This window comes from Eschrichtius robustus, chromosome 7 (genome assembly GCF_028021215.1).
Source record: "Eschrichtius robustus isolate mEscRob2 chromosome 7, mEscRob2.pri, whole genome shotgun sequence".
NCBI classification, from domain to species: domain Eukaryota; kingdom Metazoa; phylum Chordata; class Mammalia; order Artiodactyla; family Eschrichtiidae; genus Eschrichtius; species Eschrichtius robustus.
In genome coordinates, this window is record NC_090830.1 from 113,825,216 (window position 1) to 113,850,256 (window position 25,041).

The 25,041-nt window shown below is 55.9% G+C and overlaps 1 protein-coding gene across 4 annotated transcripts in view; it reads right to left on the reverse strand.

Annotated features, from left to right (window-relative positions):
- SH3PXD2A (SH3 and PX domains 2A) overlaps positions 1-25,041 on the reverse strand; it is a 246,525-nt gene that overhangs the window by 9,970 nt on the left and 211,514 nt on the right. For all 4 annotated transcript variants that reach the window (XM_068548499.1, XM_068548503.1, XM_068548500.1 and 1 more), the window contains 6 exons: positions 19,102-19,215; positions 14,776-14,859; positions 9,614-9,731; positions 5,680-6,017; positions 4,526-4,575; positions 1,753-1,872 (listed from right to left, as the gene is read on the reverse strand). In XM_068548499.1, the coding sequence (XP_068404600.1) occupies positions 1,753-1,872; positions 4,526-4,575; positions 5,680-6,017; positions 9,614-9,731; positions 14,776-14,859; positions 19,102-19,215 (824 nt within the window). The remainder of the gene's footprint in view (positions 1-1,752; positions 1,873-4,525; positions 4,576-5,679; positions 6,018-9,613; positions 9,732-14,775; positions 14,860-19,101; positions 19,216-25,041) is intronic.

A 25,041-nucleotide genomic window follows, 5' to 3' on the forward strand; every position in this document is an offset into this window, starting at 1 on the left:
GACTGCCATTCCACCACTTCCATCCTCTCACCCCCATACTGCTAGGCCCTCCCCTCGGTGACCCTAGAAAGGGTCTCTCAGGGCAGAAGAGAATAGGAGGGTGTAGGTGAGTGGAACCTGGAGGTAAGGCTGAGGCCGGACCTCCCTGGTTTCCTCATTGCTCATGGTCATTTCACTACATGTGGAATCCCACTGAAATCCTACCAGCTGAGGAGATTTCTTTGAGTTGAATGGCTTCCTGGGGGAAGGCTAGGGCCTCTCAGTCATTTCCCTGTTAGTATAAACTCGTTCAAGGAGCTTCTTTCTTAACTGCTACTTGAGACTGGAGAGAGCCCAGGAGTGTGGTTGCTGGCTGTACTGAGGTCCGTTTGGATCGGGGAGTACAAATGGAAGAGGCAGTTGTTCTTCCATGTGCGCAGGTCCTGCATCCCTGGATATGGAGGGCCAACTGCACTACGATTTTATATAAGGGCCTTGAGCATCCCAGGATTTGGGTGTCCACTGGGGGTCATGGAACCAATCCCCCACGGATCCCGAGGAACAACTGTAATTTTGAATTGTGGAACACTGCTGGAGGAAGAGGTCCCAGGGAGGGGAAGGGAAGCTTGAAAGCACCGGCACTGGGGGAAGAGGGGCAAGGAAGGAAGGGAGGATAGAGACCACCAAAGGCAAGGTCTGCCTGAGGCCAGCCCTCTGCAGCCCCCGCCCTGCCTTGGGTGCTATATTCCATCCTTCACTCTGCCCACTCCATACTCAAAATGCATGTGTGGGTAGATCCTAAGTATGTCAGTTCTCTTACATTATGAGCTTCATAGGCTCTTCTGGAAGCATAAGCACCACTGAGAGAATGATTTCTCTTAGAAATTTAGTTCTAAGTTCCAGGCATGTGGTTTAAAACGTTCACATTGGGGATATCACCTCTTCAATGGGCAGAGACTGCCCAATTACTCTTCTGATGGTTTTACAGGTATTAATTGGACTTAACTCCATTACTACACAGAGCCACTCAAGAGAAAGATCTGAGTCACAGATCTTCTCTGGCCCTGGAATGCCATGTTCAGTGCTGGCCACAAAGTGGGGTTTCACAAATGCTAGGAGACCGGCTGGGAGGGAGCAGGAGAGGGTCTACTACCCATTTGCAGAGAGAAATCATCAAAACCTGGGGGAGAAGTGACTGCATCAAATGTCAGAGGTGCCTGTGGTGTGGACATGGCCAGAATTGGGGTCCTCAGTGCCTTACTCCGGCTGCCTGGACCACATTCTCCCAACAGCAGCACTTCCTAATATGGGTCTTGTGGAACCCTGGCCCCCAGGAGCTCCTGGGAGAGGAATCTAGGTGATACTGCCTATTCCAGTCCCCTCTTAGAGACACACAGTGACACCCCCATATCTAGGCTCTGAGAAGTTCTGCAATTAAAACAACAAAGCTGGTTGGGTTTTGTTTAACTCATTGTCCTCCAAACTCATTCAACCCCAGAGGCCCCTTGCTTCAAAGTGCCCCCATCACAAGCTCCTATAATATGCTTTGGGAAACGCTGCTGTGACGGGAGCTGGGTGGAGACATGAGCTGTGGGTTCTAGTCCTGGCTGTGGCACCTACTGGCTTTAGGCAAATTCTAATCCCTGTGGGTCCTGTTTCTGCACCTTTCCTGCCCGCCCCTCAGGAATGTCGCCAGCAAGACATAAATGGGAAACACGGGAGGTATCTGACCATCACGAATTATAACCCTTAGCCCCATGGCCCAAGGCTCACCTCTGCCTTCTGTCCGCCTCGAAAACTGATCCCATCAGAAATGCACGACTGGAATTCGGCAATGGTGTAGTACTCCACCTCAACAGAAGGGGGCTCTGGCGGCTTAGGCAGCTGGAACCCCTGAGGCAGAGAAGGACTCAGTCAGCAAGACCCACCTGATCAGAACCGTAACTGAGGTGAGTGTGGCGGTTACACCAGGTGGAGAGCAGCTGACTTGAGGATGTATCAATCACCTGAGTCTCAGGGTGCCTCACCAAGAGACCACTCTCCTGACCAGGCTCTCTAAGAATACCCAGGATTCGCTTGAGACTTGTCTGAGCTATGCAAATGATCATCTAAGTAAATTTCCACCCTTACATATTTGGAATCCAGTTTTCAGGAGCCTCAACAGCTAGGTCCCAAAATGAAAGTCAAAAAGCAGAGAAATTGTTGTAACAAAGCCCATGCACACTGCCCCCTGGGAGAGGAGAGCCATGTCCTTGAGTCTCAGGTGAAGGGCCACCGGGGTGACACCTGACTGCAGAGGTGGGGTGGGTGTAAGGGGTGTGGGGTTGGTCAGAAAACCCCTTGGTCGGTCATCATGATGATGCCAAATGGTTAGGCAAGCACGGAATAAACTCAGGATCCTTTGCTCTGGGGTTGGGTAGAACACGCTGGGCAGCAAATGCTTCCTAGATGCTGGCACGTCGATAACTAAGGCTGACATGCAAGGAAATTTAGAATATGGCCACAGCCCATGAGTTGTGAGCCTCATTCATTCACTTGGCAAATGTTTGTTGTGTGTCTACTGGGTGCCAGACTCTGGTCCAAGGCACCAGGCATCCAAGAGTGAACCAAAGGGACAGGACAACCCCCTTGCCCTCGTGGAGAGGACGTTCCAGCTTCAGCCAGTCTCTACTCCAGCCAACATGGCCTTGGTGCCTCCCCATCACTCCCAGTATGGCCTGGTATCAAACAAAGGAGTTAAAATAAAACAGTCTTATAAAAAAGGTACATGTGTTTGGGAGGCTAGAGGGGGGAAGCAGCTACAGTGTAGCAGGAAGACCTCAAAAGATCTCTGCCTGCAGGTGGACGCATGTGGGCTCCAATCCCAGCTCAGCAATTCACCAGTTGCGTGGCCCTGGGCAAGGCCCTTGCCCTCTCTGAGCCTCAGTTTCCTCATCTGTAAAATGGAACTAATAACAGGGTCATGAGATAATGAACATAACTTCTGGTCCAGCCAACGGCACAGGAAAAGCTCTATAAACATAAGCTGAAGCCGAACGCTCTTCCTGAAACGCCATCCTATTCCTCTTAACCTGCCTCGTCCTTCAAGGCTCAGCATGTTCTAATCCTGCCAGTCACAGCTGAGCTGCCTCAGGTCAGAGTGAGTGAAGGGTGGGGGGAGGCTGGTTTTGAGGGACCAGGTCAACTTTCCCTGCCCTGGTGGCTGGCTCTGCAGCAGTGCATGCGCACAGATGCGGCCCAGGTCCCAGCCCTGCCTGGACCCCCGCGGCCAGGTGGGAGTCGGACGGACCTAGCTGGAAGGAGCAGCTCTGTCCTAGCAAGCCCTGCTTTTGGCAGGTGTGGAAAGAATTACCCCATTCTTGCCAAAATCAAGTCTGCCTGAAAATAATCAGCTGGGGCTGAGAGAGATGGGAGGGAGGGGAGAACTCGTTCAGTTGTGTAAAATGGGAGGGGAAACAAGATAGAAACTCCACTGGGGCTGATGGCCAGGGCCAGGACGGTCCCATCTCCAGGGGCCAAATCCTCAAAAATCCTGTTTACGGAAGGCCAACTCTTCCAGTGACTGCTGCTGTCCGCCCCCCTGGGGCGGATGTCACTGACCACAGTAAATCTCGCTGCTAAGCCCAGATGTGACTTCAGAATCCTTGTCCACACACAGTGCACAGAGAGCTGACAGAGGAGGTGGAAAGTCGACGGCCAACCCTCCGCATACACCATCTCATCCCATCCTTACAACAGCCCTAGGAGATGGCTGGCACTGTCCCCCTCTTGTAAATAAGGAAACTGAGGCCTGTGGAGGGTAAGCGACCTGGCCAGGGGCTCGCTGTTTCTCAGTGTCAGAAATGGAGTATGCATCCATGCTTGGCAGGCCTGAAGCCCCATTCTTTCCACTGCATCCCACTGCCCCAGATGACAGTTCTTGGTTCTAGGGCTCTCGGTCTGCCACCTCTCACCCAAAGCCCCAGCACCCTGAGTGCATATCCACCTCCGTAGTGGTCTGGATGCCAGGAAACCCCACCTACAGGCGCCACAGACCCCAGTAGCATTGAGCCTCTTTGAGCTTCAGCATAAACCAGTCCCTGCCATTTACCACCCTCCTCCCCAGAGAGGATGCTCACTGGTCTGCCCTGTGCCCGCCCAGGTTCTGGCATCCACTGGGCACTCCCGGGCAAGGAAGGCAAAGCTGAAAGTCTTCCAGGCTCACCTGGACAGCAGCCCTATTTCCCGCCCCTGGCAATGCCCCGGCTGGACACTCTCGCCAGCCAGTCTAAATGTTTATGTCTGCCAGTGCCGTGGCTGGGATGGATTTATTTAGCTTTGGAGTGCAGTGTGTTTTCGATTAAAAACTGTCCAGCTAGGCCCCAGGAAGGCTGGGTTCCCCAGGCTTCCCTCCCTGCCTCCAGCCCCACAAAGCTGGAAGCTCCAGCATGGCCCTGGGGAAGCTCTGGACCAACAGACTCTGCACTGAGACAGCCAATTACTGGGAGCTGCTGCAGTGCACCCAGGAAAGGGAATGAGAAAGAGAGAAGAAACCGGGCACACATACCAAGCTGGACTCTCTGCGAGGTGGAGGCCTTGTCCTGAGGTTCGGGGAGCCTAGAAGAAGAAACAGGGCTTCAGAAATCGCAGCCAGACACAGTGCCTTCCCTGCCTTCCCTGGGTGTGACCTCCTGATGCTGGGAAGTTCCTGCTCTTCTCCCGCATTTATGACGAACCCATGCTCTCGGTCACCACAGGCACGATAGCTGGGCTTCTTCAGTGGAAGTGAGAGATCTTTAAGCTTCCTTAGCTGTGTTTCAAGGGGATCCGTGAACCCCCTAAAATGATGTGCACATTTCAAAATGTACAGACGTAGGGGCTTTTTTCAGGGGAACGGGTAGATAGCTTTATCAGATTTCCAAAGTTAGGAGAAGAGACCATGTCTATTTTTTGCTCACTACCAAATCCTTGGAAGCTGGCACAGTGCTAGGCAAGAGGAAGTACCCCCAAAACAGCTCCCGACTGACTGCTCAGAAGGCTTCAGGCATAAAGCTAATGTAACCAAGTTCAGAACTAAACTAAAAAACAGCTTTCCTCCAGATTTTAAGAATGGCTGGACACAAACAGAAGCTGGTCTCATAATACAGAACAGTTTAACCCTCAACCACAGGCATCCTTGCCCCAGAGATGCTAGAGATTTGGAGGGGCCAGCAGCTGGGTTTCTCCTGTACGAAAGGAGGAGATTCCGGAAGAATGCTGCTTAAAAGTGCTTGTGGAGGGAGGTACAATCACCCTTCCAAGTGTCTTAGACTTCCGGTAACTGGAAGAAGAAGGGGTAAGGCTCAGCAAGATGATCTTCTATCGGCTGTCACTCATAGAGCAGCCTTGCATCGAGGGACGCATTTCACAGCCCAGGTGACTTATCTGCAGAGTGACCATTCATGGTTCCCCACTAGAGGAGGAGGGGACGCTACCAGCTTATATATGCATGCAATTTATCTTCGGTGGAGGAGTTGGAAGGAATTGCCTTGTCCATGCTTGTGATTAGCATAAGACAAGCTGGCAAAGCGAGCCTGGGGTCAGGGGTCAGCCTACATCTCAGGAAGAGAATAATACGGGGATCACGCACACACACACCCCCGCCCCAGGCTTTCCTTGCACCTCACGCCCCTTCTCTAAAGAGCTGTGTGGCAAGGACCCGGGGATCAGCGAGGCTCTTACTGATCTGGGCCCTCTGAGGGGCAATCCTGGCCACGGCTGGGGAGCCCTGGGCCAGCTTGGAGACGGTCCTCTCGGGGACACCCAGGGCGCTGCCGTTGGAAGCGTTGCAGAGGATGGGCAGGCTGATCTCCTTCTTGGTGATGGGGGCCTCTGGGCCCTCGCCTTCAGCTGGGGTGGTCTCCTTGTCCCCGGACGCCTTTTTGTTCAGCAGGTTGCTGATCTCCATGATGTTCCCGATGATCTCCACCGGGCCTGCCAGATTCTTCTTCCGTGCTGGCAGGTCATCCTTGGCTTTCTTCAGGTACGATGCTGGTGCCCAGCCCTCTTTGCCCAGGTATCTGCAGGGAGGAGTGGGACATGGCATCATGAGAGCACCCTGTCCAGGCCCCAGGCTCCATCAGGCCTTGCCCAGGTGAGCTTTCTCTGCTGCACTCTGTAAGACACTTGGCAAAGCCACTACTCTGGAGAGAACTGGAACGAGGGCCAGTGGAAAGACATCGGGAACACCACTTCTTCCTCTCTGTCTCCCAGCTCTTTGCCTGGTCCCTCTTGGTGTGGGCCCTCATTGTTTGCAACATCAGGCAAACATGGGACATTGAGATGAGAAGATTCCTCAGATGTGGGGTTGCCTAAAAGGTAGACTTTGCAATGGCCTACTGCCTCACCACAGCAGAGGGCAATTCTAGAGATAAGAAATGAGGAGGTGTATAGAGTTAAATGCCCAGTCAGAAAGGGAAGTATGATCAGAGAGGTGAAGAGGCAGCATAGGTGAGAGTTAGGAAACCCGAGTTCTGGCCTATGGTACTTCGGACAAGTCCCTACCCTGGAGCTCAATTTTTTTCTCTTCTGCAAAATGCTGGGATAGAGTAGCTGCAAACATCTATCCAGAAGGATAGACATATTGAGACCAACTAGGAAGACGTGTATAAAGAGTGAGTGAGCAAGTGGGAAAAGTACTGGCACCACTGCAGGAGGAGCAGACAGATCAAGTTCACAGAACAAGTCCACAGACAGACCAACGCTAAAGGTGGCGTTTCAACGTAGTGGGGTAAGGATGGATTATTCAATGAGTGATTGGGGGATGACTGATGATCCAGTTAGGAAAAACAAGTGAGACTCTGGCCTTACAACCGTATAGCAAACTTAAAAATGCAAGTCATGAATATTTGCTTAATCTTGGGGGCTGAGAAAATCTTTCTAAGTGGAACTCCAAAAGCAGAAACCATAAATGAAAAGATTAAATAAAGCACGTGACTGGATAAAATTAAAGCCTTTGGTATGGCAAAACAAAAACAAAATGAAACAAAACAAAACGAAACAAAACCAAAAACCCATAAACAGAGCAAAAGGCAAATGACAGGGCCGACTTAATTTTAGGGGATTTGCTGACTTCTGAAAACAAGTTTTTCCCTTTTTCCCTCATGGTGTTGAGCTTCTACCCAAACCCACTGAGAACTTACTTCCTGGTCCAGCAATTCCTGGCCAATGCCCTGCAGTCTGGGGTGCAATGTCCCCGCCTGCTCCCTGGCACACATCTGGCTCTCTGGAATGGCTCCTCCATGCCAGATGTCTGATAATCCCCAGCCCCCCTGCCTCCCTGATCTGACCTTGTTCTTGGGGACTCATTAGGTAGGAGGAAAGGAAATGTGAAAGTTCAAGTTTCTAACGTGTTTGAGCTTTGCTGGAAAGTTCAGGTAGGAGGCGGCTTCTTATGTTCACGTCACATGAATGAGCAGGCAGGCTGACCCAAGCTCACCCGTCTATGCCTGTTTTGGGGCTTGGAAGGCAGACATCAGTGAACAAATGGATGGCAGTCAGGGAGCTGGCAGACAGAGCACAGAATTTCAGGGGTGGATGGAAGCAACTAGTAAAGATACCTAATCTTACATATATCAACAACCAAGGCTCAGAAAAGCAAAGCAAGTAGCAGAGGGTCACACAGCTAGCTTTTGGCAGCATCTGGCCCAGAACTTGGTGCCCTTCATCTTGGAAGAAAGATGATGAACCTGTCAGCCACTGGGAGCACCTGTGCGGAGACGGGGAGCGAGGTCTCCTGGGAGTGATGGTCAGGAATGCTCATTGTCCTGAGGGCTCCCATTCTAAACCTTGATGTGCTCCTTCGGTGTTACATGGATAAAATTAGATTCCAGACAGGGAGATGCAAGTGACTCAGGAGAGGCTGTGTGTGTTTGGGTCCAACTCTGCTCACATCTGCTTTCCAGCTCTGGAGCACGGAATGACTCCAGAGGGAAGCAAACTGGAAAAGGAGGATGGGGAGAGAGGGAGGGCGTGTGTGTGTGTGTGTGTGTGTGTGTGTGTGTGTGTGTGTTTGGTGGGGGTGGTGGTTGGAGAAGAAAGACGGGAAGTAAGGATCAACACAGAGCCTGGGATGCTGGGAAATGGCATATTTAAGGGGGTGTCTGGCAGCCTTCTTAAGGTGGAACCTTTTCAGCAGGGTTTTCTCGGTTGCAGCTCCCACTGGCTGAATGGCCAGGCCATGGGGACAAGAGCTGACTAGATGAACCAACTCAGAGTGATTTTATTGGTCATTTTAGAAAACTAAAACACCCAGCAGCCTTGTAGAAAACCTCTGGGTGAGTGGTTTAGGTTAGCAGCCTGCCAGAATGTTCACTGGCCTTCCCACGCAGACTCGTGGTGGCTGGATTGTGGGCTTGGCTCTAGTTTCCATTGTTTAGAGAACATCAAAGTCTAGGGGCAGAGGATTTGGGCAAACACGTCCAGGCACACAGTCCTGTCCCACCTATCGGGACAGAAAGGGACACCTCAGCCCGCTGACTGCTGTGCACAGGGCCGGGGGCAGGGGCGACCATGTTCTGGCAGGTCACACTAAGGTTCAATCCCATGTGGCCAACGACCTTCATCCTACCCGTCAGCACAGACCAATCTGAACACCACGCGGCGTGCTGTGTTCTGAGCAACTGTCTTGTGAGTGCCCCTGCCGCCTCGGCCATCTGTGCCCTCTGTGGGGGACAGCTCAGAACACGCATCCTATCCACAGTGGGTCTGGGGTTCCCAGGTGTGGTGGGCTGGAGAGGCGGTCCCCAGAGCCCATGACTGGGACTCTCTCTGTCATCCGGGTTACAGGCAGAGAAGAGAAACTGGGTAAAATCATCACAGCGGAGCTACTTCTAAAGGACCCAGGAACATTTCCTGGGAACAAGCCCCTCCTTGTGGGGGGTGCTAGCTGGCCTGGGAGCCCCAGGGCAGAGGGGCCTGGGGGGCAGGACTTGGTAGGGGAGAGGTGAGTGAAACCCACAGGGTTTAGTTTGCTTCCAGGAGCGTCAGGAAGCTCCCCACTCCCCTACTCACACCCCCGAATGGGTTTCTCAGCTGGGAAGTGTGATCAGGCCCAAGGAGAGGGAAGGGCAGAGCAAGAGGCCTCTGAACTAGGCCTGGGCTCAGGCCTCACTTCCGCCCCAGCTCTCTCAACCACGGGAGCCAGCCCTGCGGAGAGGAACAGCCCGGCCCGAGCCTGCATCTGTGGGCAGCAGGGGCTGCCTGCTGGGACCTCGGCAAGGCCCGTGGACGCCAGCACTGCAGGCGGCCTGAGCTGCACAGCACGCCAAGCAGCCCAAGCCGGACACAGAAAACCAAATTCAGGTGTGCTGGACCCTCTTGGCGGATGCATGGGAAGGGATTGCACCACTGCCTGCAAGCCGAGCCGGGGCCCCTGTGCCCCGCTGGCTGTGGCTCAGGCCCTGCTCTATGTGTCCCGGGAGGGTTTGTGCAAGATGAGCACTCTCTGTTACGGCCATTCAGCCTCGTGGTGCTAAAGCAGTCAAGCCAGGCCGTGGGTGCAAAGCTGCTGTCAGGATTTACCTGCCAGCTGGTGCCCTCAGCCACTCTGCTGCCCAGGGCCAGCCTGGGGGCCAGGGTGGCAGAGGGCACCTTGCTCCTCCGCTGGGGCTCTTACCTGATGTACCACCAGCCCTCCAGATTCTTCCGGATCACCTCCACGGTGACGCCCTTCTCAAAGCCAATCTCGTCCTTGCTTTGGCTGGTGTAAGGCTGCACAGTGACATACTTCTCCTCTGTGGGTGGTGGGTGAAGCAAGAAAGCACAACGATTTGAAGACAGGGTACAGGTCCTCTGTCCTGCCTCCTTCTCCCCCTGGCCTGGCCTCACTTAGTTGGTGGCCAAGGTGTACTGCATCAGCCTCTGGCTTTTCCAGGAAAGGGAAGAGAAGGGATCAGGCCTCACAGCTGTGCCCTGCATGTGCCAAAGCTGGCCAGGGCCCCAGGTGGCCTTGCAAGCCCCAGGCAGCATAGAGCTGGCTCTCCCAGCCTCCCAGTCCCATAACTGCAGCCAAGCTGCTGGGGCCTGGAGTCCTCAGGGTCCCAGAAACTCCCTGGGCTGAGGGCAGGGCCACGAGGAACCTGGCCCTCCTGGGGCCCGAGTCAGGGAGTCCGAGAAAAAACCCAGGTGTCCCCTCAGTGTCTGGAGGCCTCAAGGCAAGCCCTCTCCTTCCTGAACATGCCATGCGTCCATCTACGCCCCAGACCTGCTCTCCCAGCCTGTCTCCCACCTCAAACCCTTAAACCCCTCCTCTGTCCAACCTTCTGACAGCTCCAGGGACACCTCAGCCTCCCCTGACCACTCATCTGATCACCTGATCACATAATTTCCCCGAGAGGATGCTATGGGCATGGTTATGTGCCCTGTTAAGGGTCCAGGGGCCAAACGGGTGCGGCACAGTCAGGCAGGAGCCCTGAGGGGGCTGAGTTGACCACACAGCTCGGTGAAGCCCCTCTGGGAGCTGCCTACTCTGGTCTCACGGTAGGACTGCACACCCTATTCTGTGCTCCCCAGGCACCGTGGGGAGCTGAGCAGGAGCGTGGGGGCAAGTGTTGGGGGGGTGCTGGGCAGTTTGTGTCTTCCTGGATCCCTTGGGCCTCTCTCCTGGCAGGGACCCTGTACCTCCACAGGAGTCCCTGCTCAGGCCTCCTGTCTGCTGGGGACCGGCAGACGCACAGCTGGCCCAGCCACAGACACCCTGCCTCCCGGGGGGAGAGTCTCCCCAGAGGAACGGCTTGGGAAGGAACACCCAACCCCACCCATCCCCTCAGAGGAGGACGAGCGGCAGAGATTGGCACACACTCTGGGAGGGTCACCCCGAACCTGTGTTGTCCTCTCCGACCTGGATTCTCCCTGGGGGCTGAGACAGTGCCTGGCACACAGTAGGCGCTGCAAAGGGACTATGGAGTACACTGATGAGGACAAAGGTGTGTTGAGCCGGGGCACCGAGTGGGAGACTCTCTGAGCTCAAAATAGCAGGATGCTGGCACAGAACAGCTGGCTCTGAGACAGGCACTCCCCCACCCCCTCAGCTGGACCCTGCCAGGCAGCCTGGCTGAGCCCCTGGCAGTAGTGGGGGAGAGGGCAGCTGCCACCCTAACCCCCTGCTCAGGAGGGCCATCTGTTCATTCTTCCCTAGATTATCAGGGCCCTGTCTGCGGCCCTGTGCCGGGCGGAGATAGCAGCTCCCTGTGGGATGGAGGCAGCTGCCCTGCCAGGCCGCAAGGACAGAGCTGGCAGGCCGCTGGCTGAATCTGAAAGGCTGCCAAAGGGCAAAAGGTAGGTGATGCCCCACGGGAGCCTCCACAGTTCAGCACGCTCTTCTCAAATGCAAGCCTTTCTCAGCGTCAACTCGCTCCTGGAAGCTTTCAGATTCCAATCCAGCCATGCTGGGGAGAGCCGCCAAGACCGCCTGAGAACCTGGCCCTGCCAGATTCTGACTCGGGCCTTTGAGAAGGTCCGTGTTTTATAGTCCAGCCCCCTGCGCTCCCGCCTGTTCCTGGGCTCGCTCCATCTTCCAGCGGGACACCGTAAATCCTGGCCCGGGCGGTGGCCGGAGCGGCAGCCCCAGGCCCCAGGGACCCAGGGTCCTGAGGCTCGGGTGAGCCGAGGTCTGGGCTCCACATTTTGCCTTTGCTCAGTTGGGCTATTTTTAAAAGCCTGTGGTTCGTGCAGGAAGCCATCATTAAAGTTTCCCTAGGCAAAGTTACTTTTGCAGAGAAAAATTACAGCCTTTCCCTTGGGCAGATCAGAGGAGCCCTTCTCGGCCTCACGGCAGAGGCCAGGGCCTAGACTGCATCATGGGGGCCAGGCCCCAGCACCAGCCTCCCCAGTCCCCAGTGTGCGTGCTGAGGACAGAGCCCCGAGGGCCATGTAAGTGTCCTGCTTTCCCCTGCCCCTCCTGGTGGGCAGAACCAGAGATGTCCGTTTTACTCAGGAAAGCTGAGTTGCTCCTGCACAAAGCCCTCTTCATGGTGGCCCTGGGACTGATGTAAACACAGATGTCTGGGAGTTTACGCTCCCAGGAAGAGACCTGGCTGGCTTGGAGGCTCGTCCTACCCTGGCACTGTAGGTTCCAGGAGGTGAGAATTCAGAGCCCTGGTCCCAGGCAGGGCAACTCTTCCAACTGGTCTGTTTGGGGGCTCGGTTTTCTGCCACGTTTGGCTTGGATGACGAAGGCGTGGGTTACCTCTGTGTGGCCGCGTGCCCTGTGGGTCTCAGCTCCCTCCTCACAGGTTTCCCTGGGGGAAAGCAGAGGCAGTCCCTCCACTGAAGAGGGGCCACAAACCCCACCTTAGGGGGCCAGACAGGAGGATGGCGAGACGGATGGAAATGACCTTGGTGGGGGGGAGGGGGCTGAGTCATTTGCGTTGCTTGGGGTCTCTAGAAGAGATGCCGCTTAGGAATCAAGTTGAGGGAAGGGGCCTGGGAGCTCTGGGGGGCACCTCTGGGCTTCTGGGAGGCGCGGACACCATGGTCACTCCGACATGCCCTCGAAGGATGGTTGCCACCTCACCCCAGGGAGGGCTGGCCAGGCTGCCCACGGGGTGGGTAGGTGGCTGGGGGGAGGTGGACGGGCCTGTTCTGGTTTTGGAAGCAGGGGCTGGAGAGCCCTGCAGTTTCCAAACCACAGACGCCTCCTCTTTCCAAACACTTTCCTCTCCGTCAGCAGTCTCCCTGGCTCCCCTCCCAGTCCCTACAACTTACCCAACCCCGATGCAAGAGGCCTTTTGATTCCAAAGGCCTGGTTGGCTCTGGGACTGGGGGAGTGGAGGCCCCGGGGAAGCACTGCTTTTCTCTTGTCTAGTTATATAGGACCCACTGCCTGTTCCCACCTCGTCAGCTCGGCTGTTTGCAGCGAAGTTTCTCCCAGCCAACTTCCTGCAAGTTTTTCTTGGCTGCCTGATTTAACTTAGCCCTAATTTAACTTAGAGCTAAGACTGGGAAATGATGTTGTTTAGGTCTCTTATTCAAAAGAGAGAAGTCGTGGGCCTGCATTTGCTTACATATTTGCATATGTGTGGCTGGCCACAGAATTACGCATTTAGTTGGGTATCTGTGTCTACTTACATCGTGTTATAATTGTAAATACTGTTGCCGATATACACGTGGTATAGGAGTTATGTATACGAGACTGCATAGGAAGCTATACGTGTACTTGGGGGCTAGCTGCAGAGGTGTACCTATGATGTGGTTGTGTGGATAATGCATCTGTGACTGTGTAAATAATGCAAACGTGGAATGGTCTACGTGAGGTTGCATTAAGTGTGTACTGTGAGTGGCTGTGTGCACGGGACCGCAGATGTGCAGCTGTGTAGGGCCTGGATGGGACAGTGTACTGTGGCCACGCCCGTGGCTCTCGGGGTTGTGTGCCGGCGGTCACGCTTCACCGACTGAAGTGTCCGAGAGTCCATGTGGTTGTGGAGACAGAGGTGTGTTTGGGGTTCAGTGTGTGATGGTGTTTGGAGCAGCTGTGGGAGGGGATGGGGACGGGCCAAACCTTCCACCCTGCTCTTTTTCCAGGCCAGTGTCCCACTCTCCTTTGCTGCCAAGGCTCAGGGCTGCTTCCCCGCCTGGCCCCCCAGCTATGCTGCCCCACCCATCCTACCTCTAGGGTGCCTTTGCTTCACATTCAGCCTGTTCTCTCTGCTTCCACGACTTGGCCCCCTGTCCTGCGGCAGCACCCAGGGTCCAACCCACACTCCACCCTCAGGACAAGCCGGGCTCCTCGCAGCCAGTGCTCTGAGCCTGATGCTGAGCCAGCCACGGGTGGTGGCCACCCCTGAGTCCAGGCTTGCTGCTGCCTGGGGCTTGGGGCAGATACCAAACCAGGGTCTCACAGTCGTTCAGGAACAAGCTTTGGGGGTAGGGTGCGAGCCATGGGGCATCCCTGCTAATTCTGGAAAAGCCAATGCTTATTACACACCCTTCCGGCTGTGCCGTCACCGTCCGGAACACATACCCTCCACTCTCCTTGAGGCAGGAGAAATGGGCCACCCGCTGGCCTTGGGGCTCTGGAGGTGTTTAGAGGTTTGTTCAGAGGCCTGCCCCTAATTTCCCTGCCTCACAAGCTCTTGGATGTTGGAAAGGCCCTGGACTGGCAAACGTCTTGGTTCCTAATCAGCCTGTATGGCAGGCCAGGGGCTTCCCTGGAATAGTCTTGATCAGGCTCAAGCCCAACAGCTAGTGCTGGGGCCCCCAGCTGGACCTGACCCCACCATCAGAACTTGTTGAGGCTGTGCCCTGGGGCCAGGCTGTGTCTGGATTTTGCTCCTCCTCTAGTTTCCCTGGAGCTGGCTGAATGAGGAGATTGTGAGCGGCTCCTTCTTCCTACTCTGTCCCTAAGTAATTGCTAGAATAGCTCTGGCCAAGGGAACCCTTTCTCAGAGGAAGGAGGCAATGAACGGCAGGGGTGAGGGGCACAGCCCAGGCAGAGACCCATACACGCTCAGTTCTCTCAATCTGAAGCTTCAGGGTAAATGTGGCCTTTCTTAGAGTCCAGCTGCCCAAATAATCCTGTCCTAAGTCCCATGACCCCTGCCCCCAGGATGCTGGCCAAAGACAGAGCCGCCCCCATTGTCACCCCGATTCCCAAGCGGCCCCTGCGCCCCCCTCCCGCCTCCCCCCCGCCAGCTAGAGTAGGTGAGAGGAAAGTCTGGCTGGTGAATCTGGGTAAGGAGGCCACAGGGCAGAGAGCAGCAGAGCCCAGGAAGGAGGAGAAGTGTTAGTGAAAGAGAGAACAGCAGCTGTGGGTGAGGAGAAGCTGGCTCCCATCGTCACCTCGGCTGTGCTGCCTGTTGACCATCCCGCCCAGGGTCCACCGGCGATCCAGGCGCCGCAGATGGGCCTTGCGTCTCTTGGACACTGGTGTGGGAGATGGCGATGGAACACGCGGCCGACGGGAACCGGCGGAGAGAATGGACATGAGGATGAGATGGGATGGGTGGGGAAGGGATGGAGGAGAGGGAAGGTTCGCACCCCCAGGGCTTCACCGCCTGGACTGAGTCCCGGTGGCACATGCCTGCTGGAGGGGCGCGGATCTGACCAGTGGCGGCGCTGGCAGGTGGGGAATAACTCAACCAAAGCCAAATTGCATGGGTTATGCCCCCGAGCCTGGGAGGGGCTAGGAATTTAGAATCCCAGCACCTGAGAGGGCAAGAGGAGCCTTGGCTCCAGCCCAGTGCAAGGACGACCCCTGGTTGTGGCCCTAGGGGGAGGACACGGCTCCCACCATTGCTGGGCAGGGATGGTTCCCAGGAGGCTGTGCCCCACTCTCCACCAGGGCTCACATCCACCTGTTCCCCTGCCCCCACTCACTCAGCAAGTCCTGCTTGTGAACCTGCCACCACGAGCCAGGCACTGCGGGTGGAAGAACAAATGTGCCCAGCAGAGACTTGGGGTCTCTTCCTTGGGGGGCTTATAACTCTCACCATCCTGGGTTGGTTTATGTCTTGGCTTTTTCAGTCACCCCCAATGGATCAAGTCTGTTGAGGGCTAAGACTCTGCATCTCTGCGTCCCCAGGGCCTGGCACGGGGCTGATCCCTCAGAAATGTTGCCGAGTGAAGCACACACAGTAGGATGCCACAGGCCTTGGTCTGTTCCTTCCCCACATGCAACCCACTGGATTTCTGACAACGGAGGACCTGCCTCCCAGCTTTTCACTGCTCCACACTCCTTTCATCTGCACAGGTCCTCTGGCTGCTATGGACCAGCTCCACATGCCCCCCGCCTTCCTATGGGATGCCCAGGTGGATCAGGGGCCCCCACCTCCTGGCACTGCAGAAGGAGGGTGCCAGGCTGCCCAGGTCTGGGGGAGGGAGGCCAGCACTTTAGAGTCAAACTGTCCAGACACACCTGAGCCACACCCCACCAGGGCCTCCTGGGAAGTACTTATTTTTCCAGAGGGAGAAGAGTAGCCTGTTTGACCTGCTTCTTGTAAGCAGGAGGCCTGGACAAAAGGTTAGGGGTATGGATTCAGTCCAGGCTGCACTGCCAGGTTACTGTGCCACCCTGGCAGGCTGCCATCCCTCCCTAAACCTCTGTTTCCTCATCTGTCTTTGGGGTTGACACCACCTGCCCCGGCGTGAAATAAGACAGGGACGGGACCGGCTCTGTGGAATGGAGATGAGGTCCTGTGTGAGGTCAGACCGGGAGGAACCTGGACAGCTGACCTCCTGGGGGTGTGTCCCCCTGGTTTCTCTGTGGGCAGAGGAGCTTCACTTCAGCTGATGCCCAGCCTGGGGCCACCTTAGCAGTAAGTGACATTTACCCGGTTTAAACCAGGTACCAAGACCATCTCACTGGAGCCTTACAAAAGCCCCACGTAGCTGGCACTCTCCCCATTCTAGAAATGGGAGGCCAGAGGCACAGGGATGTTCAGGAACCCTCTGAGTCACACACCTGAGCGTCAAGGCGGCACGCAAGTCCACGCAGTCTGGCTCTGGAGCCTGGACTCTAGACCCTGCGCCCTTTAGGCGCCAACAGTGGAGAAGGCCTGGACCCTGGGGCCAGTGCCAGCCCAGGGAGAAAGGCAGGTCATTGCCGGTGGCTGCAGGGCACAGGGAGAGACCCAGGTTCGGGTCCTGGCTCTGCCACTAACTGATCTGGGGACTCTGTGGAGGTGACACCCCTCTAGGCCTCCACTTCCTCACCTCTGAGGTGATGCGCCTCACTGAAGCACCCTGCCAACGTCGGGCCTGGACCCTCCTCATCAGCAGCGGACAAGAGGGTCTCAGCCTCCACCTCGGCCCTCCTGCCCCCTACTGAAACATTTCTGCATTCTCCACAGCACACCTGGCTTCAGGAGAAACATGAACATATGCCAGAATATCTGATCATAGGAATAAACCGAAACAGCCAATGGTCTCTTTTCTTTCTGAAGCAATGGAACATGAGCTGTTAGGGAAGCTCTGATGGGATGAAGGCTTCCAATTTCTGCCTATAGAGCTCAGGGGACCTACAATGCGATGGCAACGGGGCTGGGGTAGAGATGGCCAGAGAGGGGACCAGGGTGGGCTGATCTCTTAGCCACATGGCTGCCAGTGCAGAGACTGGCGGACACAGCACAGCTGTTGGGCCTTGGGCTGGGGTACTGAGTCCTGAGCCCTTCCATACAGCTGCGGGGAGATGCCCACGATGTGATGATGGAACTCACAGCTGCCCAAATGTTGCCAGGGGTGCTGGCACACAGGTCCTATCAAAGTGTGCAGAGGAACCTATTATCAGGAGGTTCGCCCTGAGCGTACACGCGCACGCGCACATACACACCCGTCCCCGCCCCTGCTTGAATGCGGAACCTCCACTGGCCGCCTGGTTCTTACTCCATCGAGGTCAAAATTCTCTCTATAACCTGTTACTGCTTGTTCTGTGCAAAGCACCCCATCTCTCTTCAAACCAGCCTGGTGGCATCAGTGCCCGCGCACCTCTCAGGCTCTTTCCTGCCCACTTGGTGTCCTGGTCCTCCAGCATCTACCTGACGTCTCCACTCTGACTCTCTTGGCGTCACCTTTTCAGGTGGGGCTCCAATCCCCCACACACAGACACACATAACACCCTCCTAGAATTGCTCACAAGAAAATGCTTCACGGAGGGGCACGCGGCACGGTGGGAAGACCACTGGCAGAGGAGGCCGACCAGGGCTCAAGCCTTATGAGGACAAATACATATCTAAATATTTGCAGCCTCAGTTCCTGCATCTGGAAGATGGAGATGGTGACAGAGCCCTCCCAGGGCGGTGAGGGCATTTCAAGGACCAGGGCAGACACCTAGGAGTGAGTGAGACCTCAGTACACTCTAGGGATTGTTATTTCTGAAAAGCCCTGGGATACCCCCCGGAATGTGGAACTGGATAGGAGGCGAGGCCTGGTGACTGCAGGCAAAACGGACCGGCCCCAGCTCAGGGGCTAGGACCCTGCACCGCTGCAGAGGTGCGAGGGAACCAGAGATGAGATGGGGGACAGGCTCAGCCCCTGGGCTCGGGGAGCAGCCGGGAAAAGACCGAGTACCTGGCCCGAACATGCCAGCCCTTCTCAATGGGGCCTGGTCTCTGGAAACCTGTCACAAGGCAGACATGCACTGCAGGGGCTGCAGTACTGGTCAAGGGACTGAAATACAGCATTTACATGGGAGGAAGGGCGGGGCTCCAGCTGCCTGCCGAGTAACCGACATTTGGGGGAAGGATGAATACGGAGCTGGGGCTTGGCAGGCCGCTTATTTTGGCCTGGGCAGTGTGGAATGGGGCGTGGGGCAGGGGCAGGCCTGGAGGTGGCCTGAGCCCTGGGTGGCAGGCATGCATCCCCCTGGCTCTCAGATGTGCCCATTTGGACGGTCCCCACTGACCGTTAGGACAAGCGTTCCTGCTGCCAAAATAAGGGAGGTTTGGAAGTCACTAGGAGCGGGCAGCCGGGAACGGGGTGGCTCAGGCTCGCTGGGCTCTGGCAGCCTGCTCTGGGGAATACCCAAGTCCACGGATAGGCTGACCAGGCCAGTGCTGGCTGGGGTTGGGAGGAGGGGCAGGCTCCTTGAAATGCATTGGAGAAAACCCCAGAAAAACCTCACCAGGTCAGAGCTAATGAGAGAGGCTGACGGTGCAGGGCCTGGAGCCATCCCTGGGTTCCTGCAACACTGAGAAATGATTCACAGACCTGCCTTCCATGTCTGCACCCCTGACCGGGATAACAGGCACCTGGAAGAGAGGCCTCTGAACAGACTGTGCACGGCAGGGGTCGTCCCTGTCGCAGAGAGCACAGTGTGGGGCGAGGGGGGCAAAGGTGGATCTCTGTGGGGACCCCCAGAGAAACCCAAGCCTGCTAGTGGGGAGAGGGACCAGCCCTAAGACCGTTCTCCCCAATCTATGCCCCAAAGTTGCCAAAGCCTGAGATCCACACCCCAAGGGAATCTCCCCTCTAATTTTAGCCCCATGTGGGACCAGTAAGGACAGACCTGGCGTTGGAGGTGAGCTTGTGGGTTGGCCTCAGTGACATGGGGTCCTGGGAGAAGCAGGGGGGAAACATGATGCATATCATTTTAGAGTTTCTGATGGTTTTAGGGAGAAGGGTGGGAAAGCTGCGTCATCTCCCCGACCCCTTGAACCCGCAGGCGCTTACCCTCCCCAGTCTTGGAGGTGTTGATATCTGAGTCGTCCCGAGTACCATTCTGGGCCTCCAGGTAGGTGGCAGGGACCCAGCCCTGTTCCTCAGAGGTGCTCACGAACCACCAGCCTGCAGTGGGGACGAGAGAGCAGCCATGAGAGCCCGGCAGATGGCAGAGGTGGATGGGGCCAGGACGAGGAGGGAAGGAGCAGCGTGGAGGGGAGGGCACAGAGCCACACAGCCTGGGTGCCTGGCAAACGTCTTGCCCACGTCCAGCCTCCTGGAGCCCAGGCTCCTCGTGGGGAAAGAAGAAACCAACACGCTCCCTGAGAAGAGGGCCTGATGGACCGCAATCCACTCACACAGACATCTGATAACAAAAAAAATGGAAAATGAAATTGACACAATGACATGCCCGACACGTGAAAGTTACCTTGCAGGAAAGGTCAAGGGAGCTCCGACCAAACACAGAGATGGTGTAGGGTCTTTCAAGCCCACTAGGACCACCGGTGTGACCTGGAGTTGGGACCACTCTCTCTGCTTTTAAAGGCACCTGGGGGTAAAGGCCTCACAGATACGTTCTAATGGTCACTGCTCCTGCTTCCCACCTCGGGTCAGTGGTATTTTCACATCGGTGCTACTCACAGCTGCCCTTCAGTATGTTGACAACTCAATCACAGTAAGTGGGCACTGCACCCTTGAGTGACCCTTGAGGGTTGTGGCCAAGTGATAACGGCTCATTCATTTTCTTTCCCCTTTGTTGGCTCGTTCATTCATCATTCAAACAAACGCTGAGCAAAGTACTCCAAACTTGGGAGCCTTGGGACTCCACTAGTTGCCTCCAAAGCCATTTTGGCACCAGTTCTCTTTTCTGCCCGTGACAGAGCTCAGCATTTCCAAACCTGGACTGTAGCCTGTCAGGAGACCCCAGGGTTCCTCCCTGGCCAGCACTGAGGCCCCATCACCACGTGGCCACAGCAGTGAGTGGCTGCCCGAGGAGGGGGCACAAGGGGACCTCCAGGCGCTCCCAGCTGGGCTTAGCCCTGGGAGGTGGAGGAGGTTGCCTGGGGGCTGCTGTGACAGCAGTGGAGAGGGACGGAGGACAGAAGCCCCACCACTGCACAGGACCTCAGCACCCAGGGTCAGCACCTAGGTCTTCAACTTCCGATGCTCCATGTCACAGGCCTGGGAGAGCAAAGAGCCGGTGGTCTAGTCTTGAATGCCCACTGCACCCCACCCTTTCCAGGAAGTTCCACAACACTCTGCGTGCAGCTCTGCAAAACCTATGAAACACCATGACAGCTGTATGATACCGTAATGTTGGATACATGTCCTTATACATTTGTCCACACCCACAGAACGTCTAGCACCAAGAGCGAACCCTAATATAAACTAGGGACTCTGGGTGACTAGGATGTGTCAGTGCAGGTTCATCAGTTGTAACAAATGCACCGCTCTGGTGCGGTAGGTTGAGGATGGGGCAGGCTGTGCGTGCGCGGGGGCAGGTGTATATGAGACACCTCGGTACCTTCCACTCAATTTTCCTGGGAACTTACACTGCTCTAAAAAAAACCAAAGTCTTTAAAAAAAAAAAAAAAAAAAAAAAAGTTAAAGTCCCAGACAACCGTCTGGACTCCTGCGGTCCAGCCCTTAGCTGGGTCACTGTCCCTCCGGAACCTGGGATAGATGCCTTCTTTCCCTCCCTCTGCCAGATTCAGGTCAATTCCCTTGTCCTTCCCCCAAGTGGGATGGGTGCGGGCCACCTTCACAACACGCATGGCCACGTGCACCCTCTGGGCCTACCTGCCTGGGGCAGCACTGCCATCCTCCCTGACGCCCAGGCCACAGCACCGCGGCTGCTCAGGAGGCTGTGGCTGAGAGACCCCAAAGAAGCCGGAGGGGTCTCTGCCTGGGATGTCCCCTCCCCTTCTCGCAGGCTCTGGGGGAACACTCTCAGGAACCCCAACAGTCTCTGCCAAGAGGCCCCGGGCCCAGTGTTCTTCCACAGAGCCCGACTGGAGGTCACGGGACAGAGCTCCCGACCTCATAGAGGCTCCTGCCCTGCGGCCCTGCCTCCTAGGCCACAGACATCGTTCTGACTGGTCTGCCACTTCCCCGGACGCTGTAATGGTTCAGGGGCTTTTCCAGGAACTGACATGGGTGCTCTGGCGACCTGAACCCTAAATCCCACGTTAACCAAGAATCGCAGAGGTGTGAGGGAAGAGATGTCCTGAGAGTTAAGTCAATAAAACAAAGTCAGGAGATGGAGAAAGTCAGTCCTGATGACCATCACTTGACCCTGGGGTGCAGGTGCGCTAAAGCTAGACCGCCCTGTTGGACTTGCTAATTACAGTGAGCCAGTGACCTTCCTGGGCTGTTCAACTGAGCCAGAGTGGGTTTCACTCACTCACTAATGCCATCCCTACCCAGCAATCAGCAAGGTTCATAATCAAAGGTCCACCATCACGAGTCAAGTCTGGAGAACAAAACCCAAGCCCACTGGGCACCTGCCACCACAGATTTTGGCATGTAAGGATGAAGCCCTCTGAGCCACTCGGGGTAAGCGGTCCCTCCCCGACCTCCCGCTCACAGGATAAGCTCCAAGAGCTCCAAAGAGCAGGCACCACAATTCCCAACTTGGAGTCACTTTTGGGAGGGTCTGGAAGGCTGAGGCTCTCACATGCCTGCCCAGGTCCAGGTCCCAATGCCAAAAGCTCAAAGGTTTTGGTTACCACACCCTCCAGACCCTCACCGAACTGTGTCCGGGGAGACGAAAGACCAGTTCCAGCCTCCAAAGCCAAGCCAAGTTCCAGTAGGCCAAGGAAGCGCCCTGAAGGCCTAGTCTCAAAGGGAAGCTCTTCTTCCCAGCAGAGGGTTTCCCCAGGATGGGCCCGGGCTGGGGCCAGGGACCTTACTGTCATCAGACAGAACAGGGATGTGCCTGGAGAAACAGCGGAGCTTGGATGCATGTGTCTCGTGGAGGATTTGCCAAGATCTCTCCCACGCCCAGCCCCTCTCAGCCTCTCTTTCTGCACCAAGGTGTGTCCACTGCCAACTCCATCCTCTGAAACAACCTACTTGCTGTCTCAGTGGGAGCATCGTCTCTCCTTTCCTTGTGTGACCCCATGGCTTCCCAGGAAAGAAGGCGACTTGGTGATCTCCTGGATGGCTGGGCTGACTGTCTCCTAAGCCCTCTCTCTACTTCTGGAATCTGGGCTCCAAAGTCATGCTCAGCAGAGGTGAACGAGGCAAGCCCCCCCATGGGTACCAGGAGGGCTTGCAGGGGATTTCTCCATCAGTCCCATCCAAGCTTGTCTGTGTCCTCACATGTGTGAAGCAAGCCCACTAGCCTGCTGACCTCTTGCTGTCCCCTCTCCTGACCTCTTCCCATGGCCATCTCCAGACCAGGGCCCTGCATGGACCTTTCTCCTTGGCTCCAAGGGCCTCATAATCCCAGGATTTAGGGCTCTTTTCTGCTGGTGGCATCTCTTCCCCTCCCTCCTAACTTCACCCTTTGGGAACCTTCCATGTACTTTCTGCTCCCTCCCTCCCCCCAGGAGCCGGAGATCGGTGATGGAGGGACGGATCTGGACTTGTCTGTGCAGAGAATCTCCCAGGGGCAGGGCAGGGCTGGCCCTCCTCCTACCTCTGCTGCATAGGCCTGGCACTCAGGGTGAGCTGGGCAGGGACTTGCCGAGGGGCCGAGAGTGTGGCCGAGGTGCCCAATGGACAGGGCGGTACGATGGTCTGCGCCTCACACCACCTGGGTGCCCCTTGGAGGTGCCCCTTGGAGGTGCCAGGGCTGTCTCTGAGTCCTTCCCACCTCAAAATCTCTGTTGCACCGCAAGTTTCTATGGAGCGTGGGTCACATTACTGGCTGACTGTGATCATCGCACCTCAGAGCAGCAACTTAGGATCCTATTCTCCTGCTGCACTCCCAAGACTTGGGGCTGAGACTCTCACCATCCTCACGGCTTTGTGGACCTGCCGACCTTGCCTGAACACTGGCCTGGACTTCCACTCCAGCCCTGACACACGCAGAGCTGGGCTGTGTGGCTTCAAGTCTCAGGTCCCTCCTGCACCAGACCCTGCAGAGAAGAGCTTGCCACTGGCTGGGCTGTAGGCACCTCCGCGAAGCAAAGGTAGACAGGCTCAGTCACCGCCCAGGCAGGCGTGGCTGAACAGGGGCAGAGGTGCCTACCCAGCTACACGCAGACCTCCTGGGAGCCCTGGCACGAGTCACACAGTTGGGCCTCTGGGGGAGGCTCCCGGGGCCTGCACCCACCCACAGCTGCTGACAGGCCTCTCCCAGATGCCAGCAGCTCAGACGTCAAATGCTGCAACTGGGGCTCCTGACCAAGGCCACTGCCGCTCCACCAAGGAGCAATTAGAGCCTGAACCACCGTGGGGGCAGCCCAGCTGGCCAAGAGGACTCAGGCGTCAGCCAGACCTCGGGGCTCCCAGGCTCCCCTCCAGCACACACCGTGTCCTCGTTCCTGCAGAGGCACATAGTGGGAGGTAGGTTATGTCCACACACCCACGCGTGGATGGCTGCCTGTGCACCTGGAACAGAGGTGTGTCTGTACATGCATCACGTGATGATGATTACGGTCAGACGCTGAGAAGAGCACTCTGTCAGGAGCTAACGTTACACATATTACTTGATTTAATCTTCAAGAACCTTATGTTTTACTATCGTCATCATCCCCACTTGACAGATGTGGAAACTGAGGCAGAACAGATCACAATTAGGAAGACGCAGAGCTGGACTCAAAACCAAGCAGTCCAGCTTCACGACCCATATTCTTAACCACCACAGAAGTGGATTAGGTGCACATCTGTGGTATGCAAGAGCACAGGGGTGACTCCCTGAGAACGAGTGTCCCTGAATACTGGTGCTTTATATATGTGCCACCTGTGAGTGGGTATGTCCACGTGGCTGAGTGTTTGCTTTCTGTGCGTACACCATGAGTCGAGTCGCAGGTTTGAGAGTCTATGTCTACAGGTGAGGATCCTCTGGGGGTAGAGGGTAGTAATTAGGAATCTAGGGTCAGAAAGACTCAAATTCAGGTCCTGGCATGCAACTTCCTAGCTGTGTGATTTGGGGAAAATTACTAAACCTTTCTGAGCCTCAGTCTCCCCTCTCTGATATGGGAGTAGTAAGTTGAGCCCACCTCCCAAGGTTGTTGAAATGAACAGATGAGACATAAGTAGCTTAGCTTGGGGCCTAGCACAGAGTAGGAGCTGAAAACCCTGAGCTCTGATCAGGGTGGTGGTGGGTATTTTGGTATTCTAGACTAACAGAGTCAGCACCCATGGGTGGCCAGGTGGTGTGTGTGCCCAAGGAGTGTGTCAGGAGGTACTCAATACAGCTTGGTTAACTGATGTGTGTGTGTGTGTGTTTACTGCTATCTATGGAATTTGGGGGCTGTCTTCAGGGGTTTCAGAAGAATGGAAGGCGCTATCTTTTGCAATATGGCTTGCTCTTTTCTCAGCTGATGCAATGCATGATAGCAAGCATGGTGAGAAATGGGGCCGGGGGGAGATGTCCCTGGGGTTTTCCTCCTTGCCCTACATGTCTCAGGGCCCCCCTCGGCCTGGCTCCTGTCCTTCAGCTCACACAGCTCCCCAGCACAGAGGTCCTGCAGCCTCCTTTCTCCTTTAGGAAGTCCTCCCTGACTGACCCCCAAGTCCCAATAGCGTCCAAAGCATCACCCCCACAATTCACAGCAGCCTGTGTGCACTCTGAGAATAAGTCTTGTTGGGACTCTGTCGTGTCTATTTTGTCTCTAGGGCAGAGCTGAGCTTGCAGCAAGCACAACAGCAGATGAGGAAACTGAGGCACAGAGCCTAAGTGCTGGAGCCAAAGATCTGACTCTGAATCCCATCTTTGCCACTTCCATGCTCTGTGGCCTCAAGAAAGTGACTTAACCTTTCTGAGCCTTGGTTTCTTCA